We start from the raw sequence: 19792 nt of genomic DNA, 5'->3' as shown, positions 1-19792 counted from the left end.
GGTTATTGGCCAACAGAGTCTGGTGCTCAAAAGTATAGTATATTTGTTGGTGGAAGTTCTATGTGGTAGATTTGGGAGAAAAATCTTGCAGCTGTAGGAGGTGGTATCTATTTGGTATCCCCTATAAACATGGCATTTCATGTCTTTTGGAAGAAAGGAAAAAGCTTGAGGATTTCATTCATAAGAGCTATATTGTTGATCAATTTAAACCATCATATGGGCAAATCATATATCCCTTAAGGGATATAGATGACTATGACCCTATTGGTTTACTTCTCGTGAAACCTCTTCCCACTAAGGCCCAAAAGGATAGACCCAAGATTGTCAGGAAAAATGGTGCAGATGAGCAGAACATAAGAGTCGATAAAGATGATATTGAGATTGTGGGAAATAAAAGATGCATTATTAGCAAGTGTAATAAATATGGTGGTTAGAGTCACAACAAGCGGACCTGTAAAAAAAGAGATAATGCTACAAGTGTTGAAGTTGGTATTTTTAACCCACAGCATGATGAAGTGCTTGTCACTAAGGACAATACTAGCAGAGTGAGTTTATGATATCCAGTAGTTTGTACTTTATATTGGTGCTCCACATTTCTATTACACATTGAATTCTAAATTGCAATTGTAGGAAAAGAATATGAGAGCAACTAATAATGTTCCCCCACCCCCTGATAACAGTGTACCTAGGCCGAATGGTACTGTAATGAGATCATAATTTATTATGAGAAATCATACATTGGTGTGTATGTATATAAATAAATATATATATATATATATATATATATATATCAATTACACATACTTTATTCAAGGATGTTGTGTAGATCAATTGTTGAGTTTTCTAGATACTTAGGTTGCACTTAAACTTTCTGCCTTAAGTACAGTGCCACAATTAGAGTTCATTAGAAGCTTCCAGTCACTCACTGCATCTGCTTCAACATCCAATGGGAGAGGCATATAGATAAGGACAAAAAGAGGGAGAGGGAGAGGAAAGGGAGACAAAACTGGTGCAGTTCCTCCGAGATCTATAAGCCAGCAAGCAATTACAAGAAGGAGAATAGATTGTAAACATGGGTCTAGATCTGGTCTTTTAAGCCAGCCTGCATTCACCCGATGACAATTAAAGCAGTCAATAACACGGATATGCAATAATACTAGTAATTGCAGTTATTTTGGTATATTTCGACAATTAGTTAGAACCATAATGGTGGCTATCTTGATGTTTTACTTCTGTTTTGTGGCTTATGCTAAACACTATGAATATTTATGTTTTCATATTGGGTTATGTCTAACCTCAAACAATGGATGTGTTAATTTTAGTGTAGTTCACTAGCCTAATTGGCCTGTTGCCCATTTTGCTTGTACATGTAATCTCTTTCGGTGAGCATGATGATGTTTTGGAGGCAATTTACTGTCCCTTTAATGGTATACTGACAAGCTGCCTCTAATTTGGTCTCACTATGAACCTTTTAAGTTACTTAAAGAAATATTTTACACCATTAAGTTACGTCTGTAAAATATTATGTACTATTAAGTTACAACTACATAAAAGTTTGCACCATCATTTTACGTTCAATAAAAAACAAATAACAATTATCATTTTCCCCTGTCTCGATGTTTAGGTTCCCAAACATGTGAGTTTTCAAAAAGGGAAAAAAATGAACTGAGAGCCAGCTCTTTCACAAAAAAAACGACATTGGCATTTCCTTTACAAGATCTGATCTGTTTGAGGGTTTCTCCCAACAATTACAACCATCGCATTATAGCCATTATAGCTCATTCTTGGTCTCACTGCTTCAACTAGACAATGATGGCCCTTCATCTTGGATTCACAGCTGAGGGATCGTTGGCCTGGGTTTGCCTCCGTAGATGATGTCCTCATTGTACCAACATCTCCATATTTGCATACTAGGCGAACCTTCTGTGAATCCATCAAAATGGTAAACTCTGAAATTCGATTTTGATTTCACGGGATTTGGAACCCTTTTATGGTTTTGTCTTTAAAATTTTTTTTTTCAATTCCAATCCTCATTGGCACCCATATTTTATCGCACCAGCCACATTAGTTTAGTATTTGTGCAACATCAAGAAAGTGTTGACACATAATAAGCCACGTCAGCGTAAGGCTGACGGCGTCAATCGCAAGATAACGAGATGAATTACACTAAAACCACTTTAGAAGATTGTGAACCATTCGGTAGGGAAAAAAAAAGTGCACCATATTGTAACATCTGTAATACTTTTTGGAGCATCAGTGCAATTTACCGTTCGAATAGATAGAAAGTTCTATGGACATTTATGACTTTAGAGAAAATGAATTCCTACATTATATACAGGAAATAAATAGATTTTTTTTTTTTACTTTTTTCTTTTGGTTAAAGATCCCTTTCGTATGGTCCTGCCATTACAATCACATCCCAAGACAATGAAGGAAATCGAAATGTGAAACAAATAAGGGATATTGTCATGAAGAACAAAAGATAGTCACAGACTCGCTGAGTGATCCCAAATTTCCCCTTTATGGAAGGTAAGAGGTAGACATGCAAATTAATTGCCAAAAAGAAAAATCTATTACTTGGAAAGATATATTCAGCGGGACCTGATTATTAATTTAATTATTGAATTTAATATCTGGATCTTAAGTAATAATAACAGTTTTATATTTTTCTAGATGAAATAACAATCTCATTTAAAATATTAAGCTACATCAGATGGTATAATTTTCTATTAATTATTTAGTTGTTGGCCTCAAAATTAAGGTGAGCTCACGAATAACCAGCTGCAACGATATTCTTAAAAGTCTCTAAAGATAATTTCTTCTCATCATTTTCCGGTTGTAAATTTATATTCCCCTTGATGTGAGAGTTACTCAAATTAATATTCCAACGAAATGTTGGAAATGGAACGAAAGTTCTTAAAGCCTGGCCATAATTGGGCTTCCATGCCAGATTTCACCAAAACACAAAAGAAAGGTTGCTCTAATTTTATATATGTGGAAAGTAAGAGGTTGTTTCCAGCGACTGGGGGATAGTCAATGATTTAAATAAAGACAAGAAAATTATGTCCCAGCCTTGATTTTACAATTTGGCTGGACCTAGTTGTCACCTTAATTCCCGTGATTAATTTTGGTTTAATTTCAAATTCTCTTGGAGCCTAGTCAACATTGAACATATGGCATCACGTCATTGGACCTCCCTCGGCGCGGGCTGATAGAAGCCCCTGCATATCATACCATAAAAAAGTCTTTTCTCACCCGATTAGAGAAACCAGTCTAATATTAAGATGAAACCGATTTGTCGTGATAGAACCATTATTTTTCATAAATGAATATGTTAGAGGTATCGACTCGGGTATGGGTACATTACCATGCTCAACCGGACTTAGGAGTGAACAAGAACTTTAGTTCAATGATTTAATCGAACCCAAAATCTTTCGATTCGGGACAATTTCCGCTGCCACCTCGTCCAAGTCAGAAATTCATATACGACTGAGATAGATCTTCCATTCCTTTTACACAGAGAGAGAGAGAGAGAGAGAGAGGACATGAGACCCATGTTTGTTCTCTATTAGTAGACTTCGCCGAAACCAATTCCTCTGCTGATTCAGTTCATTCATGTACTGTTCTTCCTCCATTGGTGGCTGCTTCCTCTCTATAGCGTCACGGTTTGACCTTGATAGACAGTCCTTCCTTTCATTCACCAATCCATCTGAATTTCTGGATTCTCTTTCATCCTTGAACTATGAGCTTCTGAGATCCATATTTCACATAAAAAAAATTGCCGCTTTGCCGCCCCCACTGAAGCAGCTTATGTTGCTTTAATTCCATTGCTTGAATGCCCACTTGGAGAGATCGCTTGTTCTCCGAGGATTTCCATGGCTGAACTGTAAAGCTCCCAACTTTACTGGAACAGTGAAGTGCCCAGCTCCAGATTCTTGCTTCTTCTTCTTCTTCTTCCTTCCATTGGGAGAGAGACAGAGATAGAGAGAGAGAGAAAGAGAGAGAGAGTCATGACTCCGAACTCAGTCGTGCTGACAATTCAGAAGCCCAACAACTTCTCCCTGGTGGAGATCAGTGGCCCTGACTCGACCCTCTTGCTCGAGCCGAAGAAGGCCGCTAGCCCCAAGCAGTTCACATGGCTCCTCTTCCTCAGAGCCTACAGGGCTCTCACCTGTGTTTCGTGGCTCGCCACGGCCTCGAGGGCTGTCCTCCGCTCGATACGGAAGAGAATCGCCCAGTCCGATCTCAATGAGGAAGAGCCCCAAGGCAGGGCTGGGTCCAAGCTGTACAAATTCATCAAGGTCTTCCTCTTCATTGCAATCTTTGGGTTGGTGTTAGAAGTCATTGCCCATTTCAGGAAATGGAACCTCTACATGATTCAGCCTTCCGAGGTCGAGGGCCTCCTGCATTCGTCCTACATGGCCTGGCTCTCTTTCCGGGCCGATTACATCTCTCCATTGGTGATGAGGCTTTCGGAATTCTGCGTCGTGTTGTTCTTGATACAGTCCCTCGATAGGCTAGTCCTCTGTTTGGGATGTTTCTACATCAAATACAAGAAGGTGAAGCCTGTGATTGCCGACGATGGTGGTCTCGACCTCGAGGACCTGACGAGCTTTCCTATGGTTCTTGTTCAGATACCAATGTGCAATGAGAGAGAGGTATTAACATCACTCTTCATTACTCGCTGGATATGCGTGCAGTGTCTGTATATATTGTATATGTCCGTTGAATGTTTGATAATATTGTGAACTGCTTCCTTGACTCCAAGACATCGTTCTGACCATATGCAGATTTGCTCAGAATCTGTTATTGCAACTTCCCTATCTGATCCAATTGGTCCCGAATTAAATGTGAGCTTTGTGACTATGGGTATGCAGGTGTATGCACAGTCAATTGCAGCAGCGTGTGAGCTTGACTGGCCAAAGGATCGCATCTTGATCCAAGTTCTAGATGATTCTGATGATGGAAATTTGCAGCAGCTCATCAAGGAGGAAGTGTTCTCATGGCGCCAGATGGGGGTCAACATAATCTACAGGCATCGGTTGATCAGAACGGGATACAAAGCGGGCAATCTCAAATCTGCCATGTCTTGTGACTATGTGAAAGATTATGAATTCGTGGCAATCTTCGATGCAGATTTCCAGCCCAATCCCGACTTTCTAAAACTCACTGTTCCTCACTTCAAGGTATCTTATATTAGAGATGTCAAGAAGAAGAATGATTTCCATGGAAGTTGTGTGATCTGATACATAAGAATGTTGCAGGGCAATCCTGATGTGGGCTTGGTCCAAGCTCGGTGGTCGTTCGTTAACAAAGATGAGAATTTGCTCACGAGGCTGCAGAACATCAACCTCTGCTTTCACTTTGAGGTGGAGCAGCAGGTTAATGGTGTTTTCCTAAACTTCTTTGGGTTCAATGGCACAGCTGGTGTTTGGAGGATCAAGGCGCTGGAGGAATCGGGAGGGTGGCTGGAGAGGACCACGGTCGAGGACATGGATATTGCTGTCCGCGCTCACTTGAATGGGTGGAAGTTTGTGTTTCTCAATGATGTTCGCGTCCTCTGTGAACTGCCCGAATCCTATGAGGCATACAAGAAGCAGCAGCACCGCTGGCACTCGGGTCCCATGCAGCTCTTCCGACTGTGCCTTCCCGATATCATAACTTCAAAGGTTGTTCCTTGCTCTATGCTACTGTTAGCAACCAGATAGAGAACTAGACAGAATAAATAAATGATGTAGTATTACCAGTATTTGCTACCATTTCAACCGAACCTTTTCTCTGAGAGGTTTCTAATAACTTGAACCGAACATCGGAATAATGATAAGGACAGAGGCAGAAAGAAATGTAAAAGGAACTTGTGATAAGGAAGGTTAAACTGGCAATAAAATCAATCATATTCTGCTACATTTGAAGCAATTTACTGAGTCTAATATTGTGAATGTCTAATTTTTGCAGATATCAGCGTGGAAGAAGGCCAACATGATCTTCCTCTTCTTTCTGCTGAGAAAACTGATCCTGCCGTTCTATTCGTTCACCCTGTTCTGCATCATACTCCCGTTAACAATGTTTATTCCCGAGGCCGAACTGCCCATCTGGGTGATCTGTTACGTGCCTATCTTCATGTCATTCCTAAATATTCTTCCGGCCCTGAAATCCGTTCCTTTCTTGGTCCCTTACCTTCTGTTCGAGAACACAATGTCAGTAACCAAATTCAATGCCATGATTTCGGGACTATTCCAGCTCGGGAGTGCTTATGAGTGGGTGGTCACAAAGAAAACCGGCCGGTCATCGGAATCCGACCTGTTAGCTTTTGCTGAGCGGGAGCAGAAGGCCTCGAACGAGGACAAAATCTCCAGAAGGCACTCGGAGTCGGGATTAGAATTATTCAGCAAGCTGAAGGAGACAGACTCCTCTCCCGCAAAGAAGCGGAACAGGATCTACAGGAAGGAGCTTGCCTTAGCTTTTCTCCTCCTCACGGCTTCAGCAAGGAGCCTCTTATCGGCCCATGGCGTCCACTTCTATTTCTTGCTGTTCCAAGGCCTGTCTTTCCTAGTGATGGGCTTGGACTTGATCGGCGAGCAGCATAACTGAAGAAGACGTATGCTTCTCGGTATTCTGGGGGTTCCTGGACTAATTATTTTACATATTTTGTAATGTAACAATTTGCTTTTGGGAGCATAGCAGAAAGATAACAGTTTATAATTGGATTTGTTGTAGTAGGATCACATAATAATGTCAGTTTTGTTTGAAACAGCAAGAGTTATATCAATGTAAAAACAAGAAAGAATCGAAGATATCGTTTTTATACTCTTTTTCAGTTAAACAAATTTCGCAGTCTGCTCTGCTCATTCCAAACTTGACGTTCACTCAGACTTCTTGCCCATGAATTTTGACAGATTCTTTCAGCCTCGGTCATAAATATGCACTTTGGTCGAAGCATGTCTCGATATATCAACAAGATTTAAGCAAGCATAGTAACTACTGTTGGAGAATGCAAAGTCCAGATATTTAACGGAGCATGGATATCATATTCATCAGGGAGATAAAAGATAGTATCAGACATGTTCATATGGGAAAAGTTGATCCCAGAGCTTCTTCTTCATACGTCGGTCACTGGTCATGACAACTTCGTAGTAGACAAAGTACTTCGAGTGAATGGCAATACATTCTCAAAGCCTTTTGGTCCTGTCACCATTATCCACATGACATGACATGACAGTGGAACCATCCCGAATAAGGTGAACACTACTGGAAATTTTCCATTCTGGTTTCCGGAAAATACGATAAAACCGGGGATGGTTGCGGCTCTATTACGCCCACGAGAAGCCCCAGGGAACAGAGGCCCTTCCACCAGCTGAGACCCTTCGTCGCGCCAGGAAGGAAGCTTCGTGGGCCTGCTCCATTAATAGCCTGTCCCATTTCCTGGAGAAGGCTCGCTTCACATGGCACTCTCTCCCTTTACTGCACCATCCTGGCCCTCCAATGGCTTCTTCCTACCCGTTTCCAAGGCCCATGACATACCATAGCATAGTATTATAACTTTTGTTTTGCTTAAACAAACGATTTAATATCGAGGCAACCTTGCAGATATGGTCAAGCCGACGGTGAAATAGATCTCATCCTCTCGACCGAAAACAAAAAACATGAGTAGTTTATTGTTTTTTCAAGGGAAAACAATGCATTTAGTCCTCTAAATTTGGTTACTTTTATGTCTTAGTTCTTTTTCTATTTTTTTATCGTTTCCATCCTATATATTTGAATATTTTTTGTTTCAATCCTTTTCCTTTTTCTTAGTTCGATTTCATTCAATACCTTTGTTTTTTGTAGATCCGTTTATCAAAATAATTATTAAGAAAAAACTTAATTTTGGTCTTCAACCTTTTTTTACTATTCCTTTTGTCCTAATTCTTTTATGTTAGTCAAATATTGCCTCAATGTTAAACGTCTTATCAACATGACATATCTTGAAATAAAAATTACTTTTTCATTCTTTTTAGTCCATAAAAAACAATTACTTTTTAAAATTAAAGAATTAATAATAAATTAAAATAATAACGTGAAGTTTGTGAATTTACTCGAAGCTTGAGGTATAAGTAACATCAACTCAAGTGGTGCTAACCATTAAATGAAGGATTATAACTTGAGAGGGAGAGAGGCGATGGTAGGGGCTGACGCCGAGCACTACCGTCCTATGAAAGGCCACCATGAGCCTATAGATCTATCAATATTTCTCTTTGCAATTACAGACATCATTGAATTTTACGATATCATTCGGTGCATCACAACCATCATTGCTGGCTATCGAGGCACAATTACCTTTATTTTTTTTTCTATATTTTTATGTTTCTTTGCTTGCAAATTCGGATACTAATAGTTCCAACGTAAACTACCACCGTCAAGATTGCTTACAACCTAAACGCTTGCTCTCTCTCATTAACTCGAATAGGTTCATGATTTTTCTTTTATTATTTTAATTTATTTAAAAAAATTAAAAATATTTTATTTCTAAAATGTTGTGTGAGTATTTTTATGAAAAATTAAGCGGTAAAATTATAAGAATAAAATGTATAATATTAAGAAAAAGATGAACTGAAAAAAGAATTAGGATAAAAAAGTAGCTACAAAAAGTTAAGAATTGATTAAAAATTTCTCCAATAAAAAATTGATAAAAGGATGAAAGAAGAAAAATAAGCAAAGGAATTGGATGAAAAGAACTAAGAAAAAAAACGCATTACAGTGAAAGAACATTCAAACTATAAATGTAAATGATAAAAAAAATAATAAAATAGAAAAGCAATCAAATTTAAACAATGAAATGAATAGTTTTCCTTTCCTCAACGGGGAAAAGTGCAAGTGGATAGAAATGAAAAGCTAGGAAGAGAGCAGAAAGGGACAAAATGAGGGCAGACCCCGCCTCCTCGGAAGGGATGCAATTGGAAGACAGCCCCAAGACAGCAAAATTCCCTTCCACAGCCACAATGTCATAGGTAAAGCATAAACTAAGGACAAAAAAAAAAGGATATCGTATTCGTGGGAGACCTTGAGATGGTTAATAGCCAATTATTAATTGATAATAATAGCATTTACCTATTAAGAAAACTATTATGTGTCGGCTATAGGGCAGATCAGAATAACCGACTACCTGAAAACCCGATATGATCTAAATCGAATCACCCTGAATTTTTGGATCTTCTAGAATGCGATTTGGTTCTAGGGGCAGTTTTTAAATTTTTTATCGGTTTCAATTGTGGATCGGGTTTATAAATTACATCCCAGAATCTCGACTTGAACCAAGTTTACTGCTTATGTTTATGGAACATTTTTATTTTAGTAGAACATGATGTTAAGGACTCTTTTGTCTATTGTTGAGTAGTAAGTTACTACTTCCTTGGTTATGGCTATGGAAGCTTGGAAAACGTTTTGATAAGTTGAATCTATTGCAGAATTATGGTGGTGTGATCAATCTATAATTTTTTTGTTGTGTTTCTCTGGTAATCCGAGAACCGAACTGTAAAAAATCGTACTTGTAAGGATCGGTTATTATGTTCGTTTCGGTTACGGTTTTCATGGACGGGTTTTGAAATTCCTAAATCGATGAAGCCTCGAAATTTTACCCCAAAACCAACCCAACTCAAACCGTGATCGCCCCTAGTTGGCCATACTCCTCACAGCGCATTAGTGACAATTTTCTGTAGGTTATCAGATCGACTTATTGTGAGGAGTTCAATCAATAGAATGTTGATTCAGTAATGGAGCCAGAAGGCAATGGTAGAGAAGAATACTCTATGGATGCACTTGGTTTTTGTATAATACACCTGAGGTGAATAATTGGTGAAATATATCCTAATAACATTAAAGTGAATGAGTAATATTTATCGAATATTTGCTTCGAAATATTTGACTTGAAGAGCCTTGGATGCTATCATATTGCCGGCCACGTTTTCTAAATATCATTCTCTATATAAAATGAATTATCCCACACCTAATATGTGTTTGCTTGAATTCTTGTGTCAACGAAGATGACCACTCTTGAAAAGTTGTACCTTTTCGTACAACAATACTTAAAAGAATATCACGAAGTGACTACTATTATTGGTGTTACTTTTTAGGATAAAACATTCTTTTAGAGCATTTACATATCAAATTTAAACCTATTGAAGTAAGAGAGGAGAGATAAAAATCGTACAGAACAGAGTGGCTTGAGAGCCGAAGATATTGACTATATATAGCTCAACAATTACAATGACCGACTTAGTTGTATTTTTAAGTGGCAAGATAAACAAAGTAACTCTTAGCTAATACTCCTTATCGAAACGTACCTAAAATAAAATCTGAATCCTTAATATCTAAATCTAACCTACTATGATTGTTTGTTATCAAATATAGTATTTTCTGATTATAACATTTAGGCAGTTTTGATGCACAATCACATGTACATAAGTTCTCCAAGGAGCTTTCTGGATTATTCGACCAATGAAGTCAGAGCAAGAATGTTCCTCAATACGAGTTTGATTTTTATTATGCGTATAAGATGTCAACCCAAATTCTTAAATCATATTTGACGAAAATAATCAACTAAACGATTGAGTAATAGTGATTTTTTTAAGTGTAACAGTGTTTGAAATTCCTGTCCGGGTTATCTATATTCCTGTTTATATTACACCTTGTATGCCGTTTACCTAAAGTAAAGTAATGTAAATTATTAACTATTAGTATTTTTCTTTCATTGTACCAGACTCATGAATTCCATAGTAATAAAAAATATGGTAAATTACATTGGTGGTCCAAAATTTTTTACAAACGTTTCGATATGATACAAAAAGTTTTTTTTGCTACTTGATGGTACAAAATGTTTCGAAATTGTTTCAGTATAGTACAAACCGTCATTTTGCCATTGACGCCGTCAACCGTCCTTTACAAGATCTGTAAATTTTGCACCATCATGTAACTTACATAAAACATTTTGTACTATTAAGTTACAACTTCAAAACATTTTGTACCATCATGTAACGTCCTACAAAAATCAGTTTTACACCATCAGCGACGGTTTAACGACGTTAATGGCGAGATGACGGTTTATACTATATTGAAACAATTTTGAAACATTTTGTACTATCAAGTAGTAAAAAAAAATTTTGTACCATGAAACATTTGTAAAACTTTTTGAACCACTAATGCAATTCACCCTAAAAAATAATGTAAATTATTCATTATAATTAGTAGGCCACTTTTTATTTATTTTTTATTTTTTGGATAAGAGATGGATTTATTTTCTTTTTTATGTAATAGGATAAGTGATGGATGCTAAATGAAAAGGGGAAGGCCATGCTGCGGTGTATCAGGTAGAGCTTTCATTAGCCTTTCCCTACACGAAGAAGGTGAGATTTTGGCATAGTAGGCAGCTCAAAAGGGATAACATATGTATATGGAAGCTTTACTCGGTTCCTTTTTCAATCGCCAAATCAATTTGCTTGATAAACGAATGTGTATATATCGCGATGAGTTAAACGTATGGTTACATAACTCGGGACCAATTTACGAAAGATTATAGGATTTTTCGATCATTAAGACCATAGAATTTTCAATGCGTTTGTAGTTTGCACATGCATGTGCAATTTTATATATGCCTTACGTGAAAGTTCAACAACCGACAAAAATCCTTCGAGCCCATCCATACAAATATATATATATATATATATCTTTTTACTGTATTGAAAATAATTGATGGCTTTCCTTTTACATGTTCTTTGCTATGATTTGGGCTTTGTGGTTGGAAATGAAGGGTAAATTGCACTGGTGGTTCAAAATATTTTATAAATATTTCATTATAGTTCAAAAAGTTTTTTTCACTACATGATAGTACAAAATGTTTCAAAGTTATTTCATGATGGTACAAACCGTCAATTGGCCCTAATGCCGTCAACATTTTGTTAAAGTGGCACGTCCTATATGTCACTTTTGTTACGTAGAACCAATTATAGTGCGCTATGTCATTTAAAAGAAAATAAAAATTTAAAAAGTCCAAAAAAAAACAAAAAAAGAGTAAAAATTTAGAAAAAAATTTAAAAAATTAAAAAATTATTTATTTTTAAAAATAATTTTAAAAATTTTTATAAAAAATTTTAAATTTAATATTAAAATTATTTTTAATTTAACATTAAAATTATTTTTACAAGTTTTTAAAATTTAAAATTATTTTTAAAAGTTTTAAAATTTTTTAAATTTTTAGAATTATTTAAAATTTTTCGGTCACGTCAGCAATGAGGTGACACGTAGTAGCCACGTCAGCGTCGGCTTGACGGCGTCAAGCTCGAGTTAACAGTTTGTACCATCATGAAACAATTTTGAAATATTTTGTACCATCATGCAGTGAAAAAAACTTTTTGGACCATAATGAAACATTTGTAAAATATTTTGGACCACTAATGCAATTTATCCTGGAAATGAATAATATTGTCTTTTTTTTCTATTATAATAGAAATACTCGTAAGCTTAATACAATGAAATAAATATTCTAATAGCTAATAACGAGATACGGATAATCACATTAAGTATCGAACCAATAAGCTTTTAATTACCATGCTAGAACGTGCGCACCATTACCCTATACCTCATTTTGATATAATAGTATTGTCTTTAATTGCAAGTTTTAGTGGAGATGTTTTCCCTATGATTCTGTACAGATTCGTTGCTTGGCTGAAAGCGAAAGACGCGAGCTTCTCATATTCAAGATTGGATCTACTCCGGTTCTTCAAAAGGTGTCAAAGTGGATGGAAGATTTATTTCAAGCAGAGAAAGCGACTGATGTGGATTCCCCCACCTACCCGCCGATGGTTAAAATGGAACACTGACGATTCGTCATTAGGCAAGCCAGGGTCACTACTGGACGAGTTCTTTGCATGTTTTCTTCTCTAATTGGTGTGAAAGAATCTAACGAGGCTGAAGTGATAGCAATTAGAAGAGCAGTCCAAATCTCAGCTAACGTTCCGGATGCTGCGAGAACCAGATTAATCATTCAAACAGACTTTATGAATGTGTTTTCTTGGATTACGAAGGAGCTGAACCAACCGCGGCTTATTTCTTCTGATTTCAACATCATATCGACTCTTAAGAGATGGTTTGCAGAACTAAGTTTCCTTCATGTTCCTAGGGAAGCGAATGGTAATTGCAGACTCGTTGACCAAACAAGGTAGAAATAGGAAGTCCGAATTTCTCGCATGGCTTGATTGAGCGAATTGATTTCTTCTCTCCGAAGGTACACTTTCCTGCTATTACTGCCCTTAAGAGTTGTTATGCTGCATTTAAGCAGATTGCTTTTGCTGCTTGTGGTAGCAGTTTGATCTTTTGAGGGCATTGTGATTAGATAGTTTAGAAGATGAGCAAGGGAACCTTCAGGGACTTCCTGTTCCTAATTGTTGCTGTTGCTTTTCTCTGGGTGTAAATGAAATGATTCTTCTTACCCAACAAAAAAGAAATGGTACGTACATTCATAAAATTAAGTCCGTTTGTATTAAACCCAAAGTACCACCCAAATACTCATATGGAAGACCGAAATACATTAATATTTACTTTTTAGCTGAATTCTTCTACATCAGTTTCGGTTTGCCTGCTCAACTAATATGAATTACACAGGTTTATGAACTCTCCATCATGCATTATCGTGGCCCGAAATAGTGATAAGCCTATAGTCGTTCATGTGAAATGTTGTAGATTAGTTGAATCGGTTTGTCCACAGTTCTCGCTCATGGTTAGGTCAGTGTGGATAGTTGAGTCGATTTACCCACTTAATTGCATGGTTACATTATGAACATCGCGTGACATTCATGGATTCTCGATCATGCATTTTTGTAACCCAGAACATATAATAATTAATGAGCCCACAGTCGTTCATGTGGATTGCTGTGCGATCTAAGTATATTGATATTAACTTTTAGTTGAATTCTATCACATCAGTTTCGGTTTGTCCGCTCAGCTGATATGTATAAAATAGGCTCGAGCATATCTAGTTTCATGAATCCACAAGCAATAGTAATGAGCCTATAATGGTTTATGTGGACAGTCGTGAACAGTTTAATCGATTTGCCCACAAATCTAGCTTATGGGTAGGTCAATGTGAATAGTTGAATCGATTTGCCCACTCAAGCGCAAACGTAGTTATATGAACAGGCTCGAAGGTATGTAACTTGTGGGATATCCACGGACTCTAGATCACGACGCTGCTGTAATTCAAAATAGTAACGAGTTCACAATCGTTCACGTGGACTGCAGTGACGCAAATGCTAAATGTGAACAATCGAAATGGTCTATCCACTCAACTCATATGGAACTATATGAGGCTAGGATACGCATAGGACTTGTGGTATGTTCATAGATTCACGATCGTGCACTGCCATGGCCTGAAATAGTTAATGAGCTTAGCCATAATCGTTCACGTGGAGTGTTGTTGCCCATCAGCCTACAAAGACAATCTTTATGTAGCTATAGCCTATATATATATATATATATATATATATATATTGTTTGATCTCTCCGCATAGATCAATAGATAGAAGACTGTTGCACCGAAAAATAAAAATAAAAATAGATAGAAGACTGTGTGGACCCACTCATCAGAGCCCTCCGAGAAATTGTGACCAAATCCATACTCTCCTAAGGACAGGACATGCCTCGTGTGGAGTGCAAGTGGGACTGCACAGGGATTTCATAATAGCAAGCAGCAGCTGCACAAAATTGACCACACGCAATTGGTATTATTATGCGTACATAACTTATATATTTCACCCTCGTACACTGCCCTGCCCACAATTCCATCAATGATTTTATCTTATTGTTAAAGATTTAGTTGTCACGTACTCGGGACATAATCATATGCGAACTCGAATCATTGACTTCGAGTTCGGACCTCTGGTGTTTCGTTCATCTCATGCTCACTAATATAATTATATATGAAGACACACAACCTTTTAAGTGCTGAGATTGTTTCCCGCCCGTCATGTCGCTCGAACATATGATTAATAAACTAATGAAAAGTGAGTGTCCCCCACCCCCCCCCCCCCCCCCCCCCCAAAACAAACAAAAAAAAAAGGACCAAAGGAAATACCAGTGCAATTCTACGATTTATTGGAGGTCTCTTTCTCAATGGTTTGCTTGGTACATTTTTTTTTCCTTGATTGCCGGCAATCGGGGTTCTCGAACTATTTGCAGTTCTTGAACTGCCATGATCTTCCGACAATATTCGAACTCGAAGCTATAATCAAACCGTAAAACTCGACTATTTACCACCAAGATCGATCATTGCGGTGTCCTGCGCGGGAGGTACTTGGCTGATCTACTGCACTTTATTATGTACTGCGGGATCCATAACTCCTGTGTCTGTGATCTGGCGGTGAAGCTGGCATGCACCTAAACTTAATTGAGCCTCGAGCCCAGCTGGCTTAAAAAAGTTCCCTTTTTTATTTTTAAATTAAAACTTATCCTTTTATGTTTTTTGAATTACGAAATATCCTCAATTTATTATTAACTGAGATTAAAACTTGCTGTGTGGATTGACTCGGACAATAATAGCACTTCTATTCTATGAGTTTGAACTCATGCACGACATATAACATCTATTTACAGTTTACATAATTTATCAACTGTGTCATCCACTCGTATTACTTCGTTTCCCTTTTATAAAGAAGAAAGAAAAAGATCTTTATGTCCTCCCATGACTAGGTCCTCTGCCAAAGCTTTGTCTATTTAAGCCCCCAGTTGATGAGAGTAGATCTAGTGAAAGGAGCTTCATCGCCACCAAACACAACAATGGCTTCCAAATCATCTCTTCTTCTTCTGCTGCTCACTGTGCTCACCCTTCTTCTCTCTTTCACTGCTCAGGTTTGGCTTTTCTGTCATTCTGCCTACATTGTAAATTAATGTCAAAATCTTTGATCATCATCTCCTAAACTGATAATGTCATCTTCTTCATTGGTTTATAGGCGTCTGTTGATGATGATGAGAAGCTCTATACGCTGCAGGTTAACTCCCTTAACATATTCATACACGCACAAACACACACGCACACACTTCATCATACTCAACTTATGAAATGAAGTCATTAATGATCGTACATTCTACACAGCTTATATTTGGGAAGCCCATAGCACCTGCCCCATCTCAGGCTCTGGTGGCTCCGGCAGCTCCTCCGGTGGTCAAACCTCCGCTGACTCCAGGGACAGTCAAACCACCGGCGCCAGTGCCTCCGTTCGTCAAGCCTCCGGCCCCACCTGTCACCGTCAAACCACCGGTGCCTCCTCCATTCGTTAAACCTCCAGCCCCTCCAGTGTCAGTCAAACCTCCATTCCCTCCAGTCACGGTCAAACCACCCTTCCCTCCGGTGATCAAACCTCCCACCCCTCCGGTCAAACCGCCCGTCCCTCCGGTGGTGAAGCCTCCGGTGGTTAAGCCGCCGGCACCCCTCCCACCGCTCAAGCCTCCAACTGCCCCACCGCTGCCCCCCGTGAAGTCAAAAGCAGGTAAACCTCCAGTTTTCTGATCACGACGTGGCCTAGTCAAGTTTTTCACGAGCCTGTCCATCTCTTTAATTAATGAGTTTTTGTAGATGCATTTGATCTCGAGTATTGAATAAAACTAACACTCGCAACTATTGTTCTTGCGTAATATTGATCGATGTTGCAGATTGCATCCCGTTGTGTAGCAAGAGGTGCAGCCTGCACTCGAGGAAGAGGGTGTGCATGAGAGCGTGCATGACGTGCTGTGACCGCTGCAAGTGCGTGCCGCCCGGGACCTATGGCAACCGTGAACTCTGCGGCAAGTGCTACACAGGCATGACCACCCATGGCAACCGCAGCAAATGCCCTTAAAATCACTTTCTAATCCCCCCTATCTATATATTCACGTATGCCTGCATATATGTACGTATGGCTCTTAATTAGGTCGGGTTGCCATAATAAATTCAAGAGAGATGAGGTGGATATTATCATCATGTGGGAAGAGCCGTGGAAAATAGGACTCGTTTTTCCTGCAGCAGCTCGTCACCTATATATGTTTTCCTTGCCAACAAACATAGATATATGTTGTATGTATGTGATGACATCAATGGAATTATTATATAACGGTCTTCCTAATTTGTGGCGCTCAAAATGTCCCTAACATTAACATAGGAGATCCAGGTTGGCTCTCCGTAACGTCAGATGAGTTGCACATGAATTTCACTGCAGCCTAAGCTCATATTCGACCATTCGAATTCAGAATACATGTTATAAATCCGAAAACAGGCATATACACAAGTCAATTATGATCAGTAAGACCTTTAACCAGCACATCCGAAGGTTAAACGATATCCACCCCCTTCTCCGCACTTGTCTTAAGTGGAGTTTTTCAGCTCCTTGTCCTATGGCTTATTGCTAATGATCACAACATAGGGAGCAAGTGATCCGATGTGTGTGCATAGTCTTAAGATGCATACATTCAGCCAAAAAAAAATCTAAAGATGCATACATCCTGGAAAAACAGGGCAGAGATTAACTTCACGTGCATGTAAAGAGACTCATTCCTTGATTTTGTACATCAACGATGAAATGGGAACTTCACGAAATCGTTGACAAAATACAACAGACTTACACAGCAAGATGACCAAAAGAAGAGGAAGCAAATGTACAGGTTTGTCTTCCTTCCAATTCACTTAACCATTACCGAGGTTCCCCGCTGCCTCCACGTTCCTTCTCAATCTGCTGCCGCTGCTTCTCAGCGAGCTTCTCTAATGCTGACTGCACTGCATCCCTCCCCCCAATGAGTAATCTTGTCACGATCTCTGGGTCCTTTTCGAATCGGGCCTCCTCGAACTCCTGCCGAGCATTCTCCCTCAACACATCCCTCCACAGCACTCCGCGGGAATCAGGCCACATGAAGAACCGACTGGCCCGAAGGATGTCCCTGTAGAGACTCAAGGCCTCTCTTCGAGCGCTTGTGAGCCGCCGCTGGGCTTGCAGCTCCTCCTCCTCGTCATCTAGGGACTTCACCTTCTTCACCACGTGTCTGTCCAAGAGCTCTTCGACAGTGTCGGGACCATTGTGTAATGAACGGCAGCTTAGAGTTGCTTCACTGCATCTTCCTGTGTTGTTCGCAGGGATGTAAAGACTACGCCATCTTTGAAACTTTGCAATCATCTGTCTTTCCATCTCTTTTCTTCTAGCAGCCTGGAAGCAGATCAAAGGATGAGCGACTCTAAATGGTCTGGTCAAGTTAAGCCGGTGCGTTGTAACAAGCGCCTAAGGAAAACTATAAATAAACGGCTCTAGCCGACTCTATCAAATAGTTGCCAATACCACTCCGTCATTGGTATGGAATGCCAATTTAGCAAAAAACAAGACAACAAGAGAAAAATTTGTTCCCCAACATGGCAACAGCAAGACAACCTCTCATGCTACTCGTAAGCACCAACTCGATGATCAGCAGAAAATAAGCATTTAGAGGATACACAGCTGCTGGAGTCAGAAGCATGATAATCGAATTCTAAGACAGAAACCAAGGCTTTCGCACTTGCATTTCCAAGGTAAGTGCCTACTAAGTCCCGCACTATATGAATTTACAGTACGAAAGCAATCAAAGAAACTCAAAGAATCCCTGAATTCACAGCTGAGAATCCAGTTACTCATTTCCAAATTACTAAAATGAGCAATAATTTCAGGGCCAATATAAGATACATAAGCAGTCCAAGACGAACTATCCAAAGACCTCTCTCCTGAAACAGACAGCAATAGTATCGATAAGTTACAATGAATCACGCAGAGACCTATCCTTCCAGATACATAGGATAGCGCGATTGATTTGCGATCGGCATCCAAAGCTACGAAGAGATTCAGCAATTCAGGGGAGAAAAATTCAATCTTGTTCATACAGGTAGCATCTAGAGCTAATTTAGATTAAGTATTTTCTCTAGTTTTGTACAAGAAGTTCGATGTTTGTTCCTCGATTATCGCGAAAATGTTGAAACTACCAACTATTTCTCTCCTGCTCGAACCATCAATCGACAATCAGTGCCAGAAATCTACAGATTACATAACCCAGAAACGAAAATCGTCACCTCTCTCGGTTTTAAATCGGCGTCAGTGCCAGAATTTGCAGGGGCAGAACCGGTTGCGCTCCGAGTCGGACATCGCCGAAAGAGACCGACGAGGCGGAAGAGGAGCTCAGGCAGGCAGCAGGAGCAACAGTTACCGTGCATAGAAACGTCAGGCGAGGAAATGCGATCGGAAAAGTCAGCACTGACAATGGGCCGGGCCTGTGATTGAGGCAGGCCCATGATAAAGCCCATTACCTGTAAAGAAGCAGCCTGGCTGGCTTGTTGGAGTGCCTGCAACATAGGGTGGGATGTTGATTATGAAGATGGGCAAGTGTCGACGGTGCTTTTGCTCCATAAAATACTTTGTCAATGACGATGCGGTGGTTTTGCGACATAAAGTACTTTCTCGAGTCAAGCCATCAGGAAAACGAGAGGCTCAAATATGTTTCCTTTTTGTCTCGGCATATATCACCTATTATTTGGAAGCTTAATGTGTTCCCACCAATCCAAATTTAAACAAGTTTGATCCATTAAGTTAAAATTCTGTCAGTCGTGGATTTTCTTATATACATATTTGAATTTGAGAAATGGAATGTAGTGCAGTGGCTAACATCCTCACATAATAATCTAGAGGTTTCAGGTTCAATTCTCATCAGTGGGATTACCCGTGCCCCTTTATTTAGATTTCCTTTCCATTTCTTTGTACTAGGCCATGAGCATTCTATTGTAATC

At 39.1% G+C, this 19792-nt stretch overlaps 3 protein-coding genes across 3 annotated transcripts; 2 read left to right on the top strand and 1 right to left on the bottom strand.

The window, feature by feature from the left end:
- The first annotated feature begins 4010 nt into the window (after positions 1-4010).
- On the top strand, positions 4011-6817 carry LOC116193709 (xyloglucan glycosyltransferase 4). The gene is made up of 4 exons (XM_031522458.1): positions 4011-4658; positions 4878-5186; positions 5265-5669; positions 5956-6817. Exons 1-4 carry the CDS (start codon positions 4011-4013, stop codon positions 6589-6591), a joined length of 1998 nt encoding a protein of 665 aa, XP_031378318.1. The 3' UTR covers positions 6592-6817.
- Positions 6818-15712: 8895 nt separating this feature from the next.
- On the top strand, positions 15713-17123 carry LOC116197304 (gibberellin-regulated protein 14-like). Its single transcript, XM_031527402.1, has 4 exons — positions 15713-15873; positions 15975-16013; positions 16118-16511; positions 16675-17123. Exons 1-4 carry the CDS (start codon positions 15754-15756, stop codon positions 16857-16859), a joined length of 738 nt encoding a protein of 245 aa, XP_031383262.1. The 5' UTR covers positions 15713-15753; the 3' UTR covers positions 16860-17123.
- A 273-nt stretch (positions 17124-17396) lies between these two features.
- On the bottom strand, positions 17397-19375 carry LOC116197303. The gene is made up of 2 exons (XM_031527398.1): positions 19082-19375; positions 17397-18194 (listed from the first exon to the last, which is right to left on the bottom strand). The coding sequence occupies exons 1-2, from the start codon at positions 19358-19360 to the stop codon at positions 17688-17690; spliced, it is 786 nt and encodes a 261-aa protein (XP_031383258.1). The 5' UTR covers positions 19361-19375; the 3' UTR covers positions 17397-17687.
- Between the last annotated feature and the right edge of the window lie 417 nt (positions 19376-19792).

Source organism: Punica granatum, chromosome 2 (genome assembly GCF_007655135.1).
Source record: "Punica granatum isolate Tunisia-2019 chromosome 2, ASM765513v2, whole genome shotgun sequence".
Classification (NCBI taxonomy): Eukaryota; Viridiplantae; Streptophyta; class Magnoliopsida; order Myrtales; family Lythraceae; genus Punica; species Punica granatum.
The sequence above is the reverse complement of the archived record's forward strand: the minus strand, read 5'-3'. Positions and strand labels throughout refer to the sequence as shown.